The sequence below is a fragment of the Phytophthora cinnamomi genome (genome assembly GCF_018691715.1).
Source record: "Phytophthora cinnamomi strain GKB4 chromosome Unknown Contig63, whole genome shotgun sequence".
NCBI lineage: Eukaryota > Oomycota > Peronosporomycetes > Peronosporales > Peronosporaceae > Phytophthora > Phytophthora cinnamomi.
In genome coordinates, this window is record NW_027150996.1 from 1,035,251 (window position 1) to 1,055,158 (window position 19,908).

The 19,908-nt window shown below is 55.1% G+C and overlaps 8 protein-coding genes across 8 annotated transcripts; 4 read left to right on the top strand and 4 right to left on the bottom strand.

Annotated features, from left to right (window-relative positions):
• Positions 1-86: 86 nt before the first annotated feature.
• Positions 87-626, top strand: IUM83_13314 (Transmembrane emp24 domain-containing protein; the record flags this gene model as incomplete). Its single annotated transcript, XM_067937979.1, has 1 exon — positions 87-626. One exon carries the CDS (start codon positions 87-89, stop codon positions 624-626), a length of 540 nt encoding a protein of 179 aa, XP_067786864.1.
• A 430-nt stretch (positions 627-1,056) lies between these two features.
• On the top strand, positions 1,057-1,466 carry IUM83_13315 (uncharacterized protein; the record flags this gene model as incomplete). The annotated part of the gene is made up of 2 exons (XM_067937980.1): positions 1,057-1,282; positions 1,357-1,466. 2 exons carry the CDS (start codon positions 1,057-1,059, stop codon positions 1,464-1,466), a joined length of 336 nt encoding a protein of 111 aa, XP_067786865.1.
• Positions 1,467-2,917: 1,451 nt separating this feature from the next.
• IUM83_13316 (uncharacterized protein) lies at positions 2,918-3,397 on the top strand (the record flags this gene model as incomplete). The annotated part of the gene is made up of 1 exon (XM_067937981.1): positions 2,918-3,397. One exon carries the CDS (start codon positions 2,918-2,920, stop codon positions 3,395-3,397), a length of 480 nt encoding a protein of 159 aa, XP_067786886.1.
• A 133-nt stretch (positions 3,398-3,530) lies between these two features.
• On the bottom strand, positions 3,531-4,643 carry IUM83_13317 (Histidinol-phosphate aminotransferase 2; the record flags this gene model as incomplete). The annotated part of the gene is made up of 1 exon (XM_067937982.1): positions 3,531-4,643. One exon carries the CDS (start codon positions 4,641-4,643, stop codon positions 3,531-3,533), a length of 1,113 nt encoding a protein of 370 aa, XP_067786968.1.
• A 1,332-nt stretch (positions 4,644-5,975) lies between these two features.
• Positions 5,976-8,263, bottom strand: IUM83_13318 (protein S-acyltransferase 23; the record flags this gene model as incomplete). Its single annotated transcript, XM_067937983.1, has 4 exons — positions 5,976-6,608; positions 6,727-6,791; positions 6,884-7,554; positions 7,656-8,263. The coding sequence occupies 4 exons, from the start codon at positions 8,261-8,263 to the stop codon at positions 5,976-5,978; spliced, it is 1,977 nt and encodes a 658-aa protein (XP_067786967.1).
• A 2,285-nt stretch (positions 8,264-10,548) lies between these two features.
• IUM83_13319 (uncharacterized protein) lies at positions 10,549-11,010 on the bottom strand (the record flags this gene model as incomplete). Its single annotated transcript, XM_067937984.1, has 1 exon — positions 10,549-11,010. The coding sequence occupies one exon, from the start codon at positions 11,008-11,010 to the stop codon at positions 10,549-10,551; it is 462 nt and encodes a 153-aa protein (XP_067786863.1).
• A 140-nt stretch (positions 11,011-11,150) lies between these two features.
• On the bottom strand, positions 11,151-15,134 carry IUM83_13320 (breast cancer type 2 susceptibility; the record flags this gene model as incomplete). The annotated part of the gene is made up of 2 exons (XM_067937985.1): positions 11,151-11,831; positions 14,367-15,134. 2 exons carry the CDS (start codon positions 15,132-15,134, stop codon positions 11,151-11,153), a joined length of 1,449 nt encoding a protein of 482 aa, XP_067786958.1.
• A 3,068-nt stretch (positions 15,135-18,202) lies between these two features.
• IUM83_13321 (Ubiquitin domain) lies at positions 18,203-18,762 on the top strand (the record flags this gene model as incomplete). Its single annotated transcript, XM_067937986.1, has 4 exons — positions 18,203-18,322; positions 18,386-18,427; positions 18,485-18,559; positions 18,631-18,762. 4 exons carry the CDS (start codon positions 18,203-18,205, stop codon positions 18,760-18,762), a joined length of 369 nt encoding a protein of 122 aa, XP_067786957.1.
• Between the last annotated feature and the right edge of the window lie 1,146 nt (positions 18,763-19,908).

Sequence of the window (19,908 nt, forward strand, 5' to 3'; positions counted from 1 at the left end):
CACTTCAACGTGGTCATGCGACGAGGCAGATTTTCCCTCTGGAAAATGATAAATCCGCTCTGTTGCATTGTGTCGGAAGATCTGCGATGGAGTTCGGCGGCGAAGGACTAACGCCGCGCATCAGCGAGCTCTACGGCGCCAGCGGCGGCGCGTTCCGCGTGGGGGAGGCCGACGCGTACGCGCAGGACCTGGACGAGCTCGAGCGCGAGGAGCGCGCGCTGGAAAACATGGTGCAGGAGCTGGTGAACCGCCCGGCGGCGGTGCCGATTGGGGTGAAATTCCACCGCGAAGGGGGCGGCGCCATGCTGCAGCAGGCGGCGGCGACTGACGCGGACAGTTTCAGAGCGGGCGAGGTGGCGGTGGGCCCGGATATGCGCTTCGCAAGGGCGAGTTCGTCCGAAGAGGAGGAGGAGGAAGGGGAAGACGAGGTGGAGGAGGACCTGGACGAAGACGAGATGATGATGGACGAGGACGACGAGGAGGAGGAGGAGACCACGGGGAGAGCGACGATTGTCAGGGGGGAGGGAGGACCTAGAGGAGACGACTCCTTTGCGCGGGATATGGAGTCGGGCGAGGACTCGATGGACATGGAGGAGGAGCTGCCGCCTCCCCGTGACTGGCAGTAGCTTTGTGGCAATTTGACACGGTAGAACAGCCTAGACGTGATGCTCTTTGTTGCGGTGCAAGATTCATCCAACTAGCAGTTGTATCAGTGCTGGGTAAGGCCTTGGTCGGACTTACACGCAGAGCGTGGTGAGCAAGCAGCCCCATGAAGTGGCGCGGATGGTATCAGAAGTGGCCGCGCAAACCAAGCAATGCGCGTGCTTTGCCGCTTCAGCGCGCGTGTTTAATGGGAGCCCATTTCAGCTGTCATCACACTGCGGTGCCGTCGCCACTGCATTGGGCGACGGGCGAAAAGCGCATATTGCGCTGTCACCTTCCGCTCGCATTGCGCTCATGCCCAGCAAGCACATCGAGCACATTCGTCGGCATACAATAAAGGCTTAGGTTGAAGCTAGAGGAAGAGTTGCTGTTTTTCTTCCTCCTGGGGCGTCCATGCTGCAGCTCAGTATCTCTGCTGCAGAGTACGCACCAAGGGCCGCATCGATCGGCTTTCTCGCGCTTCACTCTTCGATTCTCCTCAAGGTGCTCAAGCAAGACTACCTGCAACCAACCAAGACAGCAAACATGCTCTTCCGCATGACTAGTAACATCGTCAAAACCACCGTGGATCACCCAACGGCGCTGAACACGCTGTCCAAGTCGCTATCGGCGAATCTCGGTAAGCGGCGATATTCATGATATCTCGATTCTAGTACCGATCTGATTTTCTGCGTTCGTGCTCGCTGATACTAGCCGCGAGTATTCAGCCCCACCAGCAGCACCGGCCAGCCCAGAAGACCAAGGAAATCCGAGTGCAAGAACCCACCCGGTCTGTCCCCACCAAGAGACCAGTGTCGCCTTGATCAAGACAAGAGTGAGCCTGCTCAAGCGCAACAGCGTCGACACACTTATATTTCCCTACACAAGCCTAGGCCAAGACCGTAGCGTAGCTATCTGATAGTCAAATGTGTATTGTATCCCATACATAATGTATCTTCGGCGCATCCACATCGTCCAATGCTGTTTTTTATTGAGGGGCATTATGGTCACTTAAGCAACTATGTAATCCTAGATGCTCTCCAATGATGTTTGCATCGTTACCGCTAACTTCAAGCAGTTTAGTATGGAACTTGGAGCTTGCCGTGTATGTCTCCGTCGTGTGTTCTAGTTCGATACCGCGGGAAACTTTCTGGACATCGAGATGCCTGCGAGTTTCCAAGTTCTGGCATGCCAAAAACGGATATTTAGAGCGTTGTTAGACCATCACGAATACTGTTCCCTACAAACTCTAGGGCGAGCAGTCAACAATGGCAATATGAAACTGGTTGAGTGGCCTTACGAAAACGTTTGCATTAAGTGTCGTCGTGACGCACTATCAATGAGTGCTACGACTCCTGCTAAAGCTGGGCATGTACACGTGTTAAAATGGATGAACACTTCCCTGATTTTTTTTTTTAGTAATACAATGGATGTAGCTGCTGGAAATGGTCACATGGAAGTTATCAAGTGGCTTCACAAGGCACCCCAGAGAAGGGAACTCGGACTGGGCACCATATAACGCTGCGGAAAATGGACACTTAGCTGCTCTTAAATGGCTCCGCGCACATTACCCGAAAAAAAATCAACGAGACGCAATGGGCGCAGCCGCTGAAAATGGCCACCTCGAAATCGTCCGATGGTTGAACGAAAATCGCAAGAGGTCATGTATACTACCGCTACCGGAGGCCACCTCGACACCTTCCTGTATCTACTTGTGCATCTGCAAATTCACGTAAGGTGCCATTTCGGTTCGGATATCCGAGGTCATGAATGCGCCCATCGAGTAACTACAGTAGTGGTCAATCGACGATGCTGAAGATCGCTTTCGAGCAGCACCCACGTTTTGTCCGCGAATCCTTATCGATGCTGGCGGAGACTGGATGTATTAAGGGTAACACGATGGTTAAACCAATCTAGGATCGAGTGTCATCATATCCGCGATGTTGTTCGAAGAGTACTCGGCAGTGGTTTCAGGAAAATTTGAGCGATGTGGAGACTTGCCGTTGGTGTATCTCGACATTAATCAAGAGACAGCTCGATAAGACCGACGCAACGGATTCACCGTGAGCGAGGCAACGGCTGGACTGAGGTTACGCCGTCGGTCTTGGGTAGTTGTCACCGTAAAAAGAAGGAATGTATCTCATGGGATCGAAAACGGGTTTCATGATCTCCGTTTGTTGAAGTTGTCCCAAAAAAAGCTCGCATGGTCACACAAGTGAATAGTGACATCTCGACAATAAATAATTGCCGCCATTTCGTTTCGCGCAGGACACCCATGAAGGTGGAGGACGTGCAGGAGGACGCGAGCGCCTCGGCGGCCCCAGCGTCGGCGGGCGAGGCGGCGCTGGCGCAGATGAACGCGGCGTTCGCGAGCTGCCTGTCGCTGGTGTGCCCGCCCATCCAGTACCCGCCGCACTGCCGCTTCAACCCGGTGCGAGACGCGGCCGACACGGCGGAGATCGAGGCGCGGCTGGAGGAGTTCTTCCTGCACGCCAAGCAGCTGGAGCAGCTGTTCCTGAACGACGCGGCGCTCGGCCTGGCCGCCATGAGCCTCGAGGCGGCGGACGCGGACGCGGAGCAGGCAGAGACGGCGGCGGGGCGGCAGCAGCAGAGCGAGCTGGAGCTGGAGATCCTCAACCTCGAGGCGGAGCTGGCCGAGAAGAGCGACCTGGTGGACAAGTACACGGACGTGGTGCGCGGCTGGGAGGGCAAGTTCAAGCGCCTGGACCACCGCATGTCGCCCGACAGGGAGTGAAATACACACAAAGATACTGACGAGAGGAGCGAGACACAGCGAGAGAGAGAGAGCTGCATGTTGTGTGCTACTTTGTTGCTTCTGAGGTCGTGCACGTCGTGCTGCTAATGTACTGCATAGGGCAGAAAGCTTTTTACTGCAGCGGCTCCCAGGCCTTGAGCAGTACTGCGGTCTGCTCCGGGCTGCGGACGGCGATGCGCACGAAGGTGGGGAGGTTGTAGCCGGGCTTGCCGCTGCGCACGGGCACGCCGTGCTCCTTCGCCAGCTTGCAGGCCTGCTCGGCCGCGTCGACGGACTTGGTGTCAAGCCAGATCCAGGACAGGAAGGGCTTGCCGAAGAACTCCCACGTCGGGAAGCGCGTGGAGAGCTGCTCCACGGCGTGGGCGCGCCACTTGGGGGTCACGTCCCACGTCTGCTGCAGGTAGGCGTCGTCCTTGACCACGGCGGACACGAAGGCCAGCGCCATCGAGTTGACGGACCACGGCACCTGCTTGCGCTTGATCTCGGCGGCGTGTGCGGGCGTGGGCGCCACGACGCTGCCGATGCGCAGCCCCGTGCAGGACCAGATCTTGGTCCAGCTCGTCATGACCCAGACGTTGATGCGGCGCGTCTCGCTGAGCTGCTGGACCCACTGGCGCTGGTGGATGAGCGAGTCCTGGCGCCACTGCGGGCCCACCCAGGGCTGCATGCTCTCGTCGATGATGATGGTGTGGTCGTCGGGGCAGTGCGTCTCGATGTAGCTCTTCATCTGCTCCACGTCCATGTAGTCGCCCGTGGGGTTCGTGGGGTTCACGAGGCACGTGAGCGCGGCCTTGGGGTCGTTCCACGCCAGCGTCTCGCGGCCGTCGGCCTTGCTGGAGCGCTCGTACTCCTTGTACTGCGTCACGGTGCCGCCGGGGCGCCAGCCGCCGCGCTGCACGCTGCGGATCACCAGGTCGATGAGCTCGCTGGCGCCGTTGCCCATGAGCAGCAGCGGCAGGTTCTGCTGCCACGTCTCGGGCCACAGGAACTCGGCCAGGTGGCCGATGGCCGGCTGGAAGTCCGCGGGCGGGTAGTGGTGCACGGTGCTCATGGCCTGCGTGGCCGCCGCCAGCGCCTGCGTGGGCGTGCCCAGCGCGTTGGTGGTCACGCTGAAGTCCTCGGCGAAGTTGGCCAGGAACTTCCAGTCCTGCCCGCCGTGGAACGTCTGCGTGGCCGCGTCCCACACGGCGGGCGAAGAGGAGGAAGAGGAAGAGGAGGAGGCCATGGCTGCTCTGCAGTCGCTTGCTTGGTGCTTGGACACGTCGGCGAATGGGCACGAGGGGGCAGCTTGTGACGTAGCCGAACGCGGCGCTTGTTGCCGCACGTACTGCGATAGACAGGTAGGTTATACCTTGATAACGAGTTGAAGGAGATGCTATGTTGAATTGATTCCGTTTTGTGATACAGAGCAGAAAATGATATCGGAGTAGAGAGGTTTCGATCTAACTCAAGCTACCAGTATTCGCATTCATTTTCGGGCTCGAATGTAATAAGCAGCCGCGTTTTATTAGTTCAGTCCAACCTTTGCTTCGATCTCGATCAACCCGTTGCCTCGATCTCATCGAGCTGTCTCTTGACTGATTTCGAGAAACACCAACGGCAAGTCTCCACATTGCTCAAATTCTCCTGGAATCACAGACGAGTAACTCTTCGAACAGCGCTGGATAGCATCACGGATACTCCTTTGCGCGCCTTCGTTTTGAAACAAGAATCCGCCATACAACTTCGCGATCATCTCTCACGAGCGCCTCACGCACGAGGTCTCTCTGAGTATCCTCAGCTACCCACCAAACTATCTCGATGTGACTGTAGTTAAAACCCATCTCCGTCGGTCCCTGCTCAACCAGCCACCGCAATATCGGATCATTACAGGAATTTGTAGCATGCTTGATCAGCTCAAGCGACACATTCTCGCGAGCCTACCACCAACGAACTAGTTTTAGTCGCCCGCGTCGGATTGCCAACACGACCAGCTCCGGCCCAGCGACCTCAAACCCGTTCTCGCAAAATCACCGCTACATTTTAACGTCGCCGCGGCGGATAGCGACCGCAATAGGCGTTGTCGAGGAAAACTCAATCCCAAAAAACAGGTACAACCATTCCAGTATTGCAATGTAACCCTTCCTGCATGCAACCCCCGCTAGCATCCGTAAAACACCTTGTTGCCATTCTCAAACGGTCCTTAGGGCTTTCACTAGTGCTGTTATCGTGCCATTGGTATCCTCCACTGATGTCTACGAAAATCAAAGCCAAAATGACACCTAACGGTGAATATCCAGATGCTTCGTCAATGCATTGCATGATGTATGGACGCCAACCTCCCGTTGCGGGAAGTACACACGACCCACGTACCGCTTCATTGCGCCTGGAAATCGATTTTAAACACGCAGTTTTAAAATCGATTTGGTTTGTGGATCCATCACTGACGGTCCAGCTCATTCAATCATTGAGTGAGGCCTAGTTTTCGTTTAATTATTAGGTCATCAGCTAACACGGCGCAACACTTGTCAAGCGATTGCGGCGAAATAAGTTCCTTCTGGAAGTGATAGATGTCGCTCTATCGTTCGCTGAAAGTGCTTGTGTCGTGCTCCTGCATGATCGAGCTCTTTGTTTCGTCGAACTCGCCTTCATCTTCCTCGTTGACTGGAATCTCCCCTCGGCAAACCTCAGCGAAGTTGTGAGCGCAACCGCCATCGAACGGGTTGTAAAATTCGTCCATGGGCGTTTTCAGATAAGGATACTTGTCCTTATTGAACACTTCATTCGTCGTCAGGTTCCGGCTCACGTTGCGAAGCTGAATCATCAAAAGCGTGGCTGTAGGCATGCCAAATACAACCGCACACAGCAGGAGCACGGCATGAATACCGTGCAGCAGTAGCGTCGATTCAGAGTGCGAGTGAGCTCCTCCAGCCAGCGCCCATTCAGGCGGCTGCAGCCACCGCCACGGCCACGATGCAGTGTCTCCGGGACCATTGTTAATGCTGGTAGCAGACGGGTGCAAAGGTACACGACCCAGCAAAATACTCAACGACAGAGTACCGATCGCGAAGCAGAAACTTGACAACGTGACGAGGAAGATTAGGAAGCTGCGGTGGTTACCAATCCCCACGCAGTTATTAATCCACGGACAATGGTGATCGAATCGATACACGCAGCGTCTGCAGGCTGAGCAGTGTTTAGATCGCTGTGGCTTGCGTGTGACACAGGTCGGGCACGGTACAGCGTTATCTTCCGTAGCCAGCAATTCGTAAGCGGGATGCGTGGAGCGCGGCACGTACCCCGGGTCCTTGATGCAAACGTACACGTACATGATACACGTGAAAGTCAAAAATGCCAGCCCCATCGCCTGGTGCCGTACAGTCTGCGCAGGTGTCTGGGGCAGCAGGCATGGCACCGCAAAAATCAGCGACATCGTGGCCGTGGTAAGCACCATACCAAAAAAGAAAAACACGGAAGCGCCCTTACGCGAAGCCCAGGCAACCAGTCGGTCCGATGAACCAGCTTTTAACGCGCTTGCCGTGTCGAAGTGCGCGCCTTGCCGCGCGATGTCCATCGCCGTTCTGCCGTGCTTGTCCTTGGCATTCACGGGCGCTCCTTCTACCACCAGTTGCTTGGCCAGAAAGGCATCTCCAAGAGCGCTAGCGATCATAAGTGGTGTCTGCTTTTCGGAGTCGCAGATCTTCTGGTTGGCCCCGTACCCGACCAGCAGCATCGCCGTGTACTGGAAGCCTTCAAACACCGCCCAATGCAATGCCGTCGCCCCGCGACTGTCGGTTTGGTTCACATCAGCTCCACGATACATCAACAAACTCACAAACGCCGCATTCCCTGTGCTGGCCGCGTAATGCATCGCCGTCATCCCCGACGAGTTCATGGCGTCCAGCGATGCGCCGCTGTCAATCAGCGTGGTGGCGCACGCCACGGACGTACACAACATGAGCGCCGTGGCGCGATGCTTCGACTCTCCGCAGCGACTGTCCAAAAAGTCCTGCAGCGTGCCACACGCCAGTTCCTGTTCTTGCTCCTGCTCCTGCGTCTCGGTACTTGCATTACTGTTGGTCTCGTCCTCCAGCCTGTCCATCTCGTCCTTGTCCGACGCGCACTCGGGGGTGGTCCCGTGTCCGTTCTGCCTTCCCCTGAGATGAATGTGCCTCTTCCTGTCCGCCGTCCTCATCCGGAGCAGCGCGTCCCTGTCTCTCGGGAAGTGCTTCTTGGCCACGGCCACCAGGTACGCCACCACGGTCGGTGCTCGTAGAGCACCGCCAGGTGCAGCGCGTTCATCTGGTGGCGCGCCTCGTGCACCGTGAGCAGGCGGAAGATGCTGTCGGCCACGCGGCGGCGCGCGGCCTCGGTCAGCTCCCTGTCCGTCCTCTTCTCCTCCTGCAGCAGCTGCTGCCTCTCCACAGCCTGCGTGGCCTTGCTAATGGCCATTTCCACGGCGCTCTGGGCCTGGAAGAAGTCTCCTTTCACACAGGCGGAGCCCAGCACCTTGGCGGGCGACGCGAAGTAGGCGTATTGGCTCTCGGTGGCTTCATCTTCTTCATCTTCTTCTTCATCTTCTTCTCCTTCTTCTTCTCCTTCTTCATCTTCTTCTTCGCTCGGCGGGTCGTTGTCCCCGTCCGACAAGAGCGCGGCCAAGTTGCCGGCGCGTGGAGACGGCGCCGCCTTGCGGTCCGCCGGCTGCAGCGCGAAGGGCGAGAAGGCCGAGGACGACGGCGACGACGCCGCGTAGCTGGGCGACAGCAGCGGCGCGCCCGATCCAGAGCCGGATCCGGAGGTGGAGCGCGCCGCGCCGATCAGAGGCGTCAGCTCCGTGGCCGCGTCGGCCTTGGGGGCTGCGCGCATGGAGTCTCTCTTATCTTATCTAGTTCTCTCTCTCTCTCTTCTTCTATTTGTGGCACGACTGGGTCGAGAGTGGGCGTTTAGAGAGTGTTATCGACCGGGTGGCATCCCAAGCGTGGGGCGGAAAACGGAGGCGGGACACTGGAAGATCCGCTGGGCTGGGACTGAGGTCACAGGCGAAGCTGTGCACGGGAAGGATCGGGCTGCAGGTGGCAGAGGACGGAGAACTCAGCGGTCACTGTTCTATGCGTGCGGCGTCAGTCGGCCGAGGGGGGTGCGGGCTAATTCAGTACGTGTTGGAACACGGAAGAAGAGGCTCTTGACTCGGATGTTGGCTCCCGAAACATTGAGAAACAACGAGTAGATCCATCACTTGATTTTTGAGCTAAAGTCTCGCGACTACAACGGATCGTGAAAGCTGCTCCATTTCCCCTTTTTTAAAAGTTGCGTTGCCATTGTCGCATATGAATTTGAATGAAGCAGACCCTGCGCATCCGTACAGCCACGCGAATTGTGTGCAGAGATTGCTTCCGCTCTACGGGAGGTTGGTTTCCGCATGTGCTCCAATGCATTGACGACTATTTGACTGGTGGCTTGAGCCACAAAGCTTTGAGCGCTGCGTGCGAGGCAGGAGCATCGAAACACACTTTGGACTACGTTTTTGACAGGGTCGCACCTGACTGGAAAAAGGCCGTACAAGCAGCCGTACGGGGCGGTCACATACATGTGCTTCGTTGGATGACTGAGCGTGAAGATCGCCGCGGACCATGGAAAATAGATTTTGACAATATGCTCGAACTGGCCGCAATGCAAGGTCATCTCGACGTGGATGCATGAACATTTTCCAGGGTCTTCTCTATCGCTGCAATGGATGCTGCTGCGAGAAACGGCCACATCGACGTTATCACGTGGCTTCACAAACACCGCAAAGAAGGGTGCTCGCACTGGGCACCGTATAATGCTGCGCAAAATGGACAATTGGCCGTTCTTAAATGGCTCCACATTCATTACCCACATACCTTTCGACCTATCGTGATGGATGGAGCGGCTGGATATGGCCATCTCGAGGTCGTCCGATGGTTGCATGAGAATCGTCCCGAATCATGCAAACGTGACGCAATGTGGGATGCCGCTGCAAATGGTCACCTCGACGTATTCCTGTACTTACTTGAACACCGAACTGAAGGATTCTGGAGTTGTGTAATGTATGAAGACCGAGGTATCCAAGTAACGTGTCATTTCAGTTCTGATATCCGTAAATACCAACGCTCCAACCGAGCAACTAGTGATCAGTTGAAGATGCTGCAGAATGTGCTCGAGCAGCGTCCAGCTTTTGTTTGAGGTTGCTTGGGGTGTCTAGCGGCGGTTGCATGTCATACAGGAAACATCGCAATACTGGACTGGGTGAGTCAGTTTGGAATCGAGCTGCTTTCAATAGCACCTCTAGCCGTCGCTGTTGGTGGTGGCCACGTTGAAGTATTGCGATGGTTTTTCGAGAATGGCTTTGAGGTTACAGATCCGAGGCTGCTCGAAATGGCAGTTGAAGACTGTAGACTAGGAGTAGTTCCTTGGTTGTTGGAGCACGGGTATGCTGTGAACTCACTTGTGCTGATCAAAACTGCTGTATATTTCCCGTTTGTGCCAGTATTGCGATGGCTGGTTGAACATGGGCCACCGCTTAACTCGCTACCAGCAGCGCGTTTGATTTTCAAATACAGCTTCCTCGAGACTGCCTGGTGGGTAGCTGAGGATATTCGGAGACTCCTCGTGCTTGACGCGCTGCAGGGATGTAATAGACGAATTCTATGGTGGATTCTCGCGCATACGCAGTTTGAAGACGAAAGTGTACGACGAAGCATCCGTGATGCTATCCAGCGCTGTTCGGCGGATACTCTACGGTGGCATCAGGATAACATGAGTGATGTGGAGACTTGCAGTTGGTGTTTCTCCAAATCAGTCAAGAGGCGGATCGAGGAGACCGAGGCAACGGCTTCATCGAGATTGAAGCACAAAAAAGTTTTGCTAGCGTAGGGCTGCATCGATAAGTCTAGGAATTGCGAGGCTGCTGCTGCGAATGAATTGCCCGGCTTAACGCACACCATTCACTCATTCATGGTGTTCACTTTAAACATTTTCTTACGGCGTGAAGCCCTAGCTCGGAATGGTACCACAGTTCGTGCTTTCGGTTGCACTCTGTAGTACTTCTAGCTGACAGTAGCTGCGTTTACTGCGTTAAAAGTTAATGTACTATTATTGCCCGATACATGTTGTGCTATGTGGGTCCTATTTTACCTGCTTCCTGGTGGTTTACTGACGGAGCTATAACCCTTGGCAGCCTGTACGATCTCGCGAGCGATCTTCTTCTCTTCCTTTATCTGTAACAACTTTTCTCTCTGGCGCGCATTGTTCAGCGCGTCGTGCCGCTTCAACTGCACGCGGCGACGCAGCTCCTCCTCCTCACGCTGCTTCTTTCGTTCCGCCTCCTCGGCCAACTTGAACTCCTGGTCGATTATGAAAAGTTTCGACTTTTGCTTGTCCAGATCCACGATGCGGCCACGCTGGTCGATCAGCCCAAGATCGTTGAGATGGCTTTGAAGCGGACGGCTTTCAAAATGGTGACGCAGGTTCCGATCCAGCAGCGCGTTGTACTGCGGCAGGCGCTCCTGGTGCACACCCGACAGGTTGAAGCCGTTCTCGCGCTGCTTGAGATACTCCTCGCTCTTCTTTTTCGACATGGAGTTTCCAACCATTCTCTCTTGGGAGCTTCAGGGAGTGTTTCTGAATGATGCGCTCTCGTCGCTCTACTGCGATAAGACCACGTTGATCCTGAATTTCTGTGCGCTATTTCAAGCCCGGAACTCAAGTCGAATGTTAAAAATAACGTTGGTGATCACTTGGGTGTTAATGGGGTGGAGACTGTCGCTGCCATCCAGTACGAGGCATGAAGGCGCTCCCATGGCTTCCAGCTGTTGATCAGACGCTCGTTCGTTGATTGACGGACCTCAAACCGCAAGGTGCTGTTTGCACTGCGTTGTTTGATCTCGGCTAGAACGTGCGTGACGCTTTGGACTAAAGCGAAGTCGGTCTCTGAAGTGTCATTTTCCTTCTGGCAAAGATGCTCCGGGGCAGTGACTGCGTCTTCAAGCAAAGACTTCATGGTTATCAACAGTTCCCGAGTAAGATACACCGTACGAAACGCCTTGTCATCGGTCTTCATGTTCAAACTCGCGAACGCAACCACATCCCGAGGAAACATAAACTTGTTCGATCCGAGCAACGGCAGCACCTTGACCACGCTCCCATCCCAACGTAGATGCCGATTGTGAGGGTTGGGTCCAATATCCTTTTCGTCACTCGCGATTCCGCCTTCTTCATGAGCCTGCAGGTCTTGAGTCAAACGCTCGTGCTCCACCACCTCAACATGGTGTTCGTTGCACTCTTGGGATGGCACGAAATCCATCAGCAAGATATCTCGCTCCACGTATTTTTTAAGCTGCGTCAGCTCTTTCGCAAAGCTACTGGAAGGGGATTGCGACGGAGACCCACGCACCGTCGAAATGCCTAACGCGAGCTGAAGAGTATGGAAGTTATCCCAACATGGAGACTTCTTCGACGGAAACGAAACAATCTGCGTGCTTTCAACCAAGACGCAGTCTAAAACTCGTAGCTGTTCATCATAGTGCGATACCTCCAATCCACTTAAGCACAAAATTGCGCCCTCTTTCCAGATATTCTTGTTTCCCCGACGAAAAACAAATGAGGACGACGAACCACGCTTTAACGGTTTGTCTCTTTTAGACTTCGCCATGACGACCTCCATTCCGGACACGCGAATACTCATAAGATGGCAACTTTCATCCGTAACGAAGACATGCTCAACATAACGAGATTCCGTCGGCTTGATAGCTGGGTCGAGAAGTGATGTTTCTGCCTGCCTCTTCGCTGTGATACTTGAATCATCCTGCGTTTCACGACCAGTAACTAGCACAACACAAACGCAGACGTCAACTGTCGGCCGCTTTTCGTTTCTGCGGCCATTCAATCCATTTTCGAAGTTGGTTCTGTAATCGGTTGTCGCTTGTTGAACATCAACACACACTCGGCGACTCCGGTTGAATTGAGTAGTATCCCTATCTGCATTATCGGTCATCACGTGGTCATCTTGAACTTCCTCAAAGCCGCTGTGCTTTGTGGAACTCAGTCTTAAAAATGCATCTTGTCCACGCCCGCCATCAACCTTCCAGTTGACGGTCAAGCTACTGGCGAAGTACTCGGCACCTTCCTTCAGTCCACCGGAAAGCAACTCCTCCGAAGGCCTCCAGATAGTCAAAATGCCGCAACCCACGCCTTGATTTTCGCTAGAAGAGGAATGTGTGCATTCCACATCCACCTTGATAAACGGTATTGGTGGTGGCACGTCGATTTGATTGTCACCCAACCAGTCGTCTGTCATATCGCCCGCACCATCAGGGTGGCTTTTCATTATCGCCATCCGCACATACTCAGACCGAAGCTCGAAGTACAGCGGTAACTGGTCCTCGCAGATAATTCGCGGTCCTAGTGTCCATTCTTTGGACTGGAGATGCAAAACTGGAGAAACGCGAATCACGCGAACCCGCACTGATCGAACCATCCCACCGCCGACCTCTAAGCTTTTCAGAGGCACACTCTTCAACAATGAAAATGTGAGTTGTGGCTGTTGTTTTCGGTGCCGTGAGTTGTTTGGAATCACGTAACGTAGTTTTTCCACTCCCAATCTGGTATCGAATTTTACACGGCGCGTACTATTGTAGCGCAAATGAAGATATGGCCACTGCGTCAGATCCTCTTTTGCCAGCAATGGATTTTTCCACTGTGTCTCGCGAACGATTGCGCACTCCAGCGGATCGATTCCCTCAGTAGAGTTTTGCAATGATGAGTTCCACGTCGCAAGTTTAGTTCCAACAAGATTTGACTTCGAATGAAGCTTCCACAATACCGTCGCTAATGGGGCGTCTGGGATGGCGTACACAGAATACCATCCATCTGTGAGCACGAGAGCCATATTCCAACAGGGTGGAAATTCCTGGTCCACAGTGCTGTAGCTTTCGGTAGGGAATGGCAGCACCGCTGCTACACAGAGAACCATACAGCTTAGTGAGCTTGCATCACGGTGAAGAATTTTTTTTAGGATGGAACGCTGCGCGTTGTTCAAGTCCCGCTGGTATCGATATGTCACCTGCTTCAGGATTTGATCCTTCGTCAAATATTTCCCCATTAGAACGCGAGGGAAAGATCGTTCCATGGCAGCTAATTTCCACACAATCCACCGATAGTGATTCAGGAACCACGTAAATGTCGCTCCCATAGTTTTAAGAATATGACTTCCCGCTCTGAGCTGGCGATAGAGCTCACGCGGACCAATCGTGGCGTTATCAGAGCTATCACGGGAGCAAACCAAGTCGCCATCATGTGTGAAGCGCACCTCGAGAGCTTTTTCTGCCGTGATAGAGTCCAGCACTTGAAAGCGAGACAGATCGCAGCCTTCACCAAACATATCATGATCAAGCTCACGGTCTTCGCGAAGTCCCATGAGTAGAGTAAATGAGATTTTCATGGCCTCTTCGTGAATAAGGGGCCGGGCCTCAGAGCCACCTACTTTCTGCTTCTTGACCACTGTACCTCTTGGATAACGAGTTTCTTCGAGACTTTTTGAGATAATGTTACCCGGTTTCCTGCTTGCAACAGGCGGGCGAAATCGCTTTGTACCACTCAAATTTGACCGAGACCCCACGGATGGCTTCAAAGCCCTTTTAGCCTGTAGTTGTCGCGCAAATTGTTGATCAGGATGCTGGGCAGATAATCCCGAGTTTAATCGATTTGAACCAAGTGTCGATCGCCACTTTGAAGCTTCTAATGCGGCCGTCTTTCGAACGAGAACGTTTTCAGGGTGTACGTTTTCCTTGTCTGCACCTCGAGCATGGCGAGAGGGGGATTCACTTGAAGGATATGCTACTTCCCGCGGCCGTGCGAAAGAAGTCATAGCACCGTTGTTGCTACCATCTCCACTAAACTCGTTCAAAGGTGTGAGTAAATGACCACGAGACTGTCCAGACAAATCACCTACAGAAACCGCATCTCCATCAACAGCAGATCCACGATCGCCTTCCAAGCCATTACTACCAGCAGCGGCATCCGTTATAGCGTTCAATGCAACCGGCTCCTCCGCCGCGCACAGCTTCGTCTCGTACGCCTGCAGCCGCTCCTTCGACACCGACACCGCGCGCCCGGACCCCGTCGTGAACAAACTCGCCACCATTGTGGAACCACTGCCGCCGCTGCCACTACGACCGCCAGCGACACCTACGTTCCCGTCCGCTGCAGGCTGCGTCACAGCGCTCAATGCCACCGGCTCCTCCGCCGCGCGCAGCTTCGTCTCGTACGCCTGCAGTCGCTCCTTCGACACCGACACCGCGCGCCCGGACCCCGTCGTGAACAAACTCGCCACCATTGTGGAACCACTGCCGCCGCTGCCACTACGACCGCCAGCGACACCTACGTTCGCGTCCGCTGCAGGCTGCGTCACAGCGCTCAATGCCACCGGCTCCTCCGCCGCGCGCAGCTTCGTCTCGTACGCCTGCAGCCGCTCCTTCGACACCGATACCGCCCGCCCGGACCCCGTCGTGAACAAACTCGCCACCATTGTGGAACCACTGCCGCCGCTGCCACTACGACCGCCAGCGACACCTACGTTCCCGTCCGCTGCAGGCTGCGTCACAGCGCTCAATGCCACCGGCTCCTCCGCCGCGCGCAGCTTCGTCTCGTACGCCTGCAGCCGCTCCTTCGACACCGACACCGCGCGCCCGGACCCCGTCGTGAACAAACTCGCCACCATTGTGGAACCACTGCCGCCGCTGCCACTACGACCGCCAGCGACACCTACGTTCGCGTCCGCTGCAGGCTGCGTCACAGCGCTCAATGCCACCGGCTCCTCCGCCGCGCGCAGCTTCGTCTCGTACTCTTCCACTGAGCCGCCAGCGACACCTCCACACCGACACCGCGCGCCCGGACCCCGTCGTGAACAAACTCGCCACCATTGTGGAACCACTGCCGCCGCTGCCACTACGACCGCCAGCGACACCTACGTTCGCGTCCGCTGCAGGCTGCGTCGCAGCGCTCCTCACCACACCCTCTCCACCTTCTTCCACCTCACTGTCCTGCGTAATTCCGGCTTCTTCCTTCAATTGCGTGGCCGTAGCAGCTGATAAGTACTGGCTGAAGCTGCTGTCCGCCACTTGTGACTCTTCTGCACTCGCTGTGAAGCTCCACAGCTCGCTGCTCTGCGTGAAGCCGCTCAGGGGAGGGCTGGGAGGCTCCGCTCTCGCCGTCTGCGACGCGCCCGTGCGCCTGCGCTTCCTGCTGGGGCTGCGTGCGGCGTCTCTGGCCCTCGCCGTCCTCCGGCGGCTGCCGTGCTGCGCGTCCTCGAGCGACAGGCGCGCCACCTTCTCGTCCTGGAACATGAGGATCTGCATGGCCGTGTCGAAGTCCTGCTCGAACACCAGCAGCGCGTCGAACGCCGCGCGTAGAGCGGCCGCGCCGCCGCCAGCCGCAGCCTCCATGCTAATTGCGCACTAATTGACTTGTGTGCGGCAACTTTTTGGCGCGCACTGAGTGTTCACCACACTAAATGACCATCACTCTGTGTTTTGTACCCATGTGTATGGGGAATCTTGAAGAGACAAGGTCAACTTGCACCACAACTTGGATACCGTACTATTGTAGTCAGAGCTGCGAAGAACGCGTACCCTCTAGCTCACTTCCGATTTCACCCAAGCGTCTCTGGGCAACATGCAGTCGGCGCTGCGTCTTCTGAGCTCGTGGGGCTTGCTCGAGCCTCCGTCAGCTAGCACCGCGGTGAAACTCCTCCTCACGGCCGCCGTCGCCAGCCTGCTGACGAAGGTTGGCGCGATGTTTCACCGCAAACTGCGTATCGCGCGTGGGCTGGCACCGCTAAGCGGGTCCCCGGGAGTTTGGTTGCTGGGCAACATGCCAGCTTTCATCGAAAACCGCGACCGCATCTACCATTTCTTGGTAAACCTTGGAGCTTTTACCTTCAGTTGGCAAAGCTAACAGTATATTTCTTTTGCAACCAGGAGGACCTGCTGAAGCAACATGGTGGCCGTATGAAGATGCCGTGGCACCTTTTCTTCGACGGCGCCATTTACGTACGCAGGTTATTGCCGAAGGGTGCAGCTTGGAGGTTGTGCTAAGTTATCCTTTGTGTCTTTCACAACATAGATCACGGACCCGAAGGACGTACAGCACATCTTGTCAACGAATTTCAACAACTATCCATCTTCGATGTCGCTTTTGGCGTGCCTCTAAGCGAGGTCGAGGGAGCAGAACATTTTGCTGAGCAAATTAACTTCGTCAACGAGCACTGCGCACAGAGATTGTTTGTGAAACAGTACTATAACTTGTTTTGGTGGGCAATGTCCAGTGAGCGTGAACTGCGACGATGCACGCGGGAAATTCGAGCAGTTGCTGACACCGTATTGCTTCGACGTCTACAAGAATCTGAAGAGAAAATCAACGCACGGTCGGATCTGCTATCGTTGTTCATCCGCAAGGCTCGTGAGCTTTCCTCCGAAGGGACTAAAGACCAGAACGCCGATGTCGCCTCGTTGCTGGGACCGAACACGCTCCGCTCTATCATATTGACATTCATCTTCGGTGGTCGAGACACGATAGCTGAATGCCTTACATACAACTTCTACGCAATCGCTAGGGACCCGCAAGTCCAACAGCGAATTGTGGAGGAGCTGGAGTTGGTTAAGGCGGACGGTGGATCAAGATCCACAGCTTTTACCTGTGACGAAGTGAGCAAGATGAAGTATCTCGACGCTGTCGTACACGAGGCCTTGCGGTTGTACCCGGCAGTGCCTTACAACGTCAAGAGCGCAGTGAAGGACGACTACCTGCCCGACGGCACCTTCGTCCCCGCAGGTGTTGACATCGTCTACTGTCCGTGGTACATGGGTCGCAACAGCGAGCTCTGGGGTGATGATCCATTGAAGTTTCGTCCTGAACGCTGGTTGGAGATGTCCAAGCGCCCGAGCGCGTACGAGTTTCCGGTCTTTCAAGCGGGTCCACGCATCTGTCCGGGGATGAACATGGCCATACTGGAGAGCAAGTTTTTCCTTGCTACCACGCCCAGTCGCTTTCACGTAGCGATCGCCCCTGGAGCGAAGCAGGAGCGAGGCTACGTGCTGAAAATGGCGCTCTTCATGGACGGTGGCCTGCCGTTGCAGATGACCCCACGAGTCCAGCAGTAACTAGCGCTGCCTCTTCTCCCTTCATCAAGTACCGTTTAGCCAAGTCGTAGTCGTAGCACAGCACGATATGCCGCAATACACAGCTACAAGTTGACGTCACGCCAGCGACACCTACGTTCGCGTCCGCTGCAGGCTGCGTCGCAGTGCTCCACACCACACTCTCTCCACCTTCTTCCACCTCACTGTCCTGCGTAATTCCTGCGTCATCCTTCAACTGCGTGGCCGTAGCAGCTGGTAAGAACTGGCTGAAGCTGCTGTCCGCCGCTTGCGACTCTTCTGCACTCGCTGCTAAGCTCCACAGTTCGCTGCCGGGCTGGGAGGCTCCGCTCTCGCCGCCTGAGACGCGCCCGCGCGCCTGCGCTTCCTGCTGGGGCTGCGTGCGGCGTTTCTGTCCCTCGAACACCAGCAGCGCGTCGAACGCCGCGCGCAGGGCAGCCGCCGTGCCTCCGCCAGCAGCCTCCATGCTAATTGCGCACTAATTGACTTGTGTGCGGCAACTTTTTGGATCGCGCGGGGTGTGCGGCAACTTTTTGGATCGCGCGGGGTGTGCACCACACCAAGTGACCATCACTCTGTGTTTTGCACCCATGTGTATATGGGGAATCTTGAAGAGGCACGAGCAGAAACGATGGCTCAGCCCGTGCTCGACCTGGGGCTTCTGGGCGCGGCCAGCAAGGGTGCGGTGGGCACGCGTGGCGAGGAGAGCAAGTTCGACGACGTCATGGCGCTGCAGGAAGAACCCATTAAGGTGAGGCGGGTTATGCAGCGGACTGAAGGGCTGCCAATGACAGGATGACGCTTGTGTATGGAGATCACGTTCCTGCTTCCGGACGACTCGACGGCAACGAGCGAGGTAAGGAGAGTCGGAGCTGTGGATGTTAATAGGTGCTGAGTTGTTGGTGCTGCTCAGTTCAAGAAGGGCCACACTATAGCGGTGCTGAAGGCCTTCCTCGAGGACGAGTACGACCTCAAGCAGGAGCAAACGGTGGGTGGTGCTGCATCTGGCTGGTGAGCTAGGTGGTGGGGCGGTTGTTGATGCTTACACTGTACGAGCAGCAACTTTGTCTGGACGGGACCTTGCTGCTGGACCCGTTCTCCTTGACGGACTTCCCCAGCGTCTTGGAGGCGTCGGCAATCGACATCCAAGTGAGGCACAGCAGCTCCGACGACGCCAAGAGTAGGAAGTGACGAGCAAGGTCGAGCTGCTGGATCGAAGAGGCTCGATACACCCCTACAGGCCTTTATCTATGCTAGATATACTCGAATACAGGTCTGCCTTGACTCTGGGGCAGTATCTTTGAGCAAAAGCTGCCCAAAGTTGCGCGATTTTCGGCACCTTTTTGCACCTTTAACAGTAGCGAAAGGTAGACCAGGCGAACTCCAGACTAACTTCAGCAGCAACTAGATGGACAGCATCATGGATACGTAGTGCTTGCAGACTGCATTTACTACTAGGTAGCATGTTGATGAGAGAAACCCGCTAAGACTTTAGCGCAATAATATGGCGTTTCTACATGTACACGACTGAACTCGGATTAGTCCTGAGTACCAAGAAGACGAATCCTGAGTGGACTTACAATAAGTATAGTTGCACAGCTTCCATTAGATTATGCTCAACTAACGTTATACCTGTCATAACTCCCCGAAGTCGGTCGAGGCAAATTTCTAGGTCACACCATGTATTGACTCATTGCTGCACTGCAACAACTTGCTAACACTTTTGACGTGGAAGGCAGCAAAATTGCGCCTGAGCTGCCTCCACACAGTTGAGTGTCTAGTGTAACCATACGCTAAGCGTACATATCGTGCGTGAATCCTACCTGGTCACGAATTGTGTGGCTTTCCACGTCCGCGGTTAATCTCAACTCTGAAGATGCATGAAGTTGCCCAAGGTGCACGAAGCATCGCACGGGAAGCGCGCTTTTGCGACGATATCATAGCTTACCAAAATTGATGCCATTGGATGATGCATAGAGCTCGCAAATGGTGATTTCCGCCCCGCCATATCGCATCTCTTGGTTCACCTCGGGTACCGCACCCGCCCGACAGCGCAGTTCGGATACCTGAACTTATCCGGCCCATTATATACTACAAACAGAGCCATTCTAAGAGTAGTTCCATCGGTAGAGTAAAGGCGAGGCACAAATTGCTGATTCTCCTGAATTTGTATGAGCAGCTCGCTGTATTTGTATCAAATCTTCTGCGTTATTTTCTGCGTTCGGCGCATACAAATTCGAATATCCATCAGAGTGGTCGAATCGAATAGCTGTCATTTATCCGAAATTATCCTCGGGTGGGTGCAGGTATACCCAAGTCTACCGATAATATAGTCCG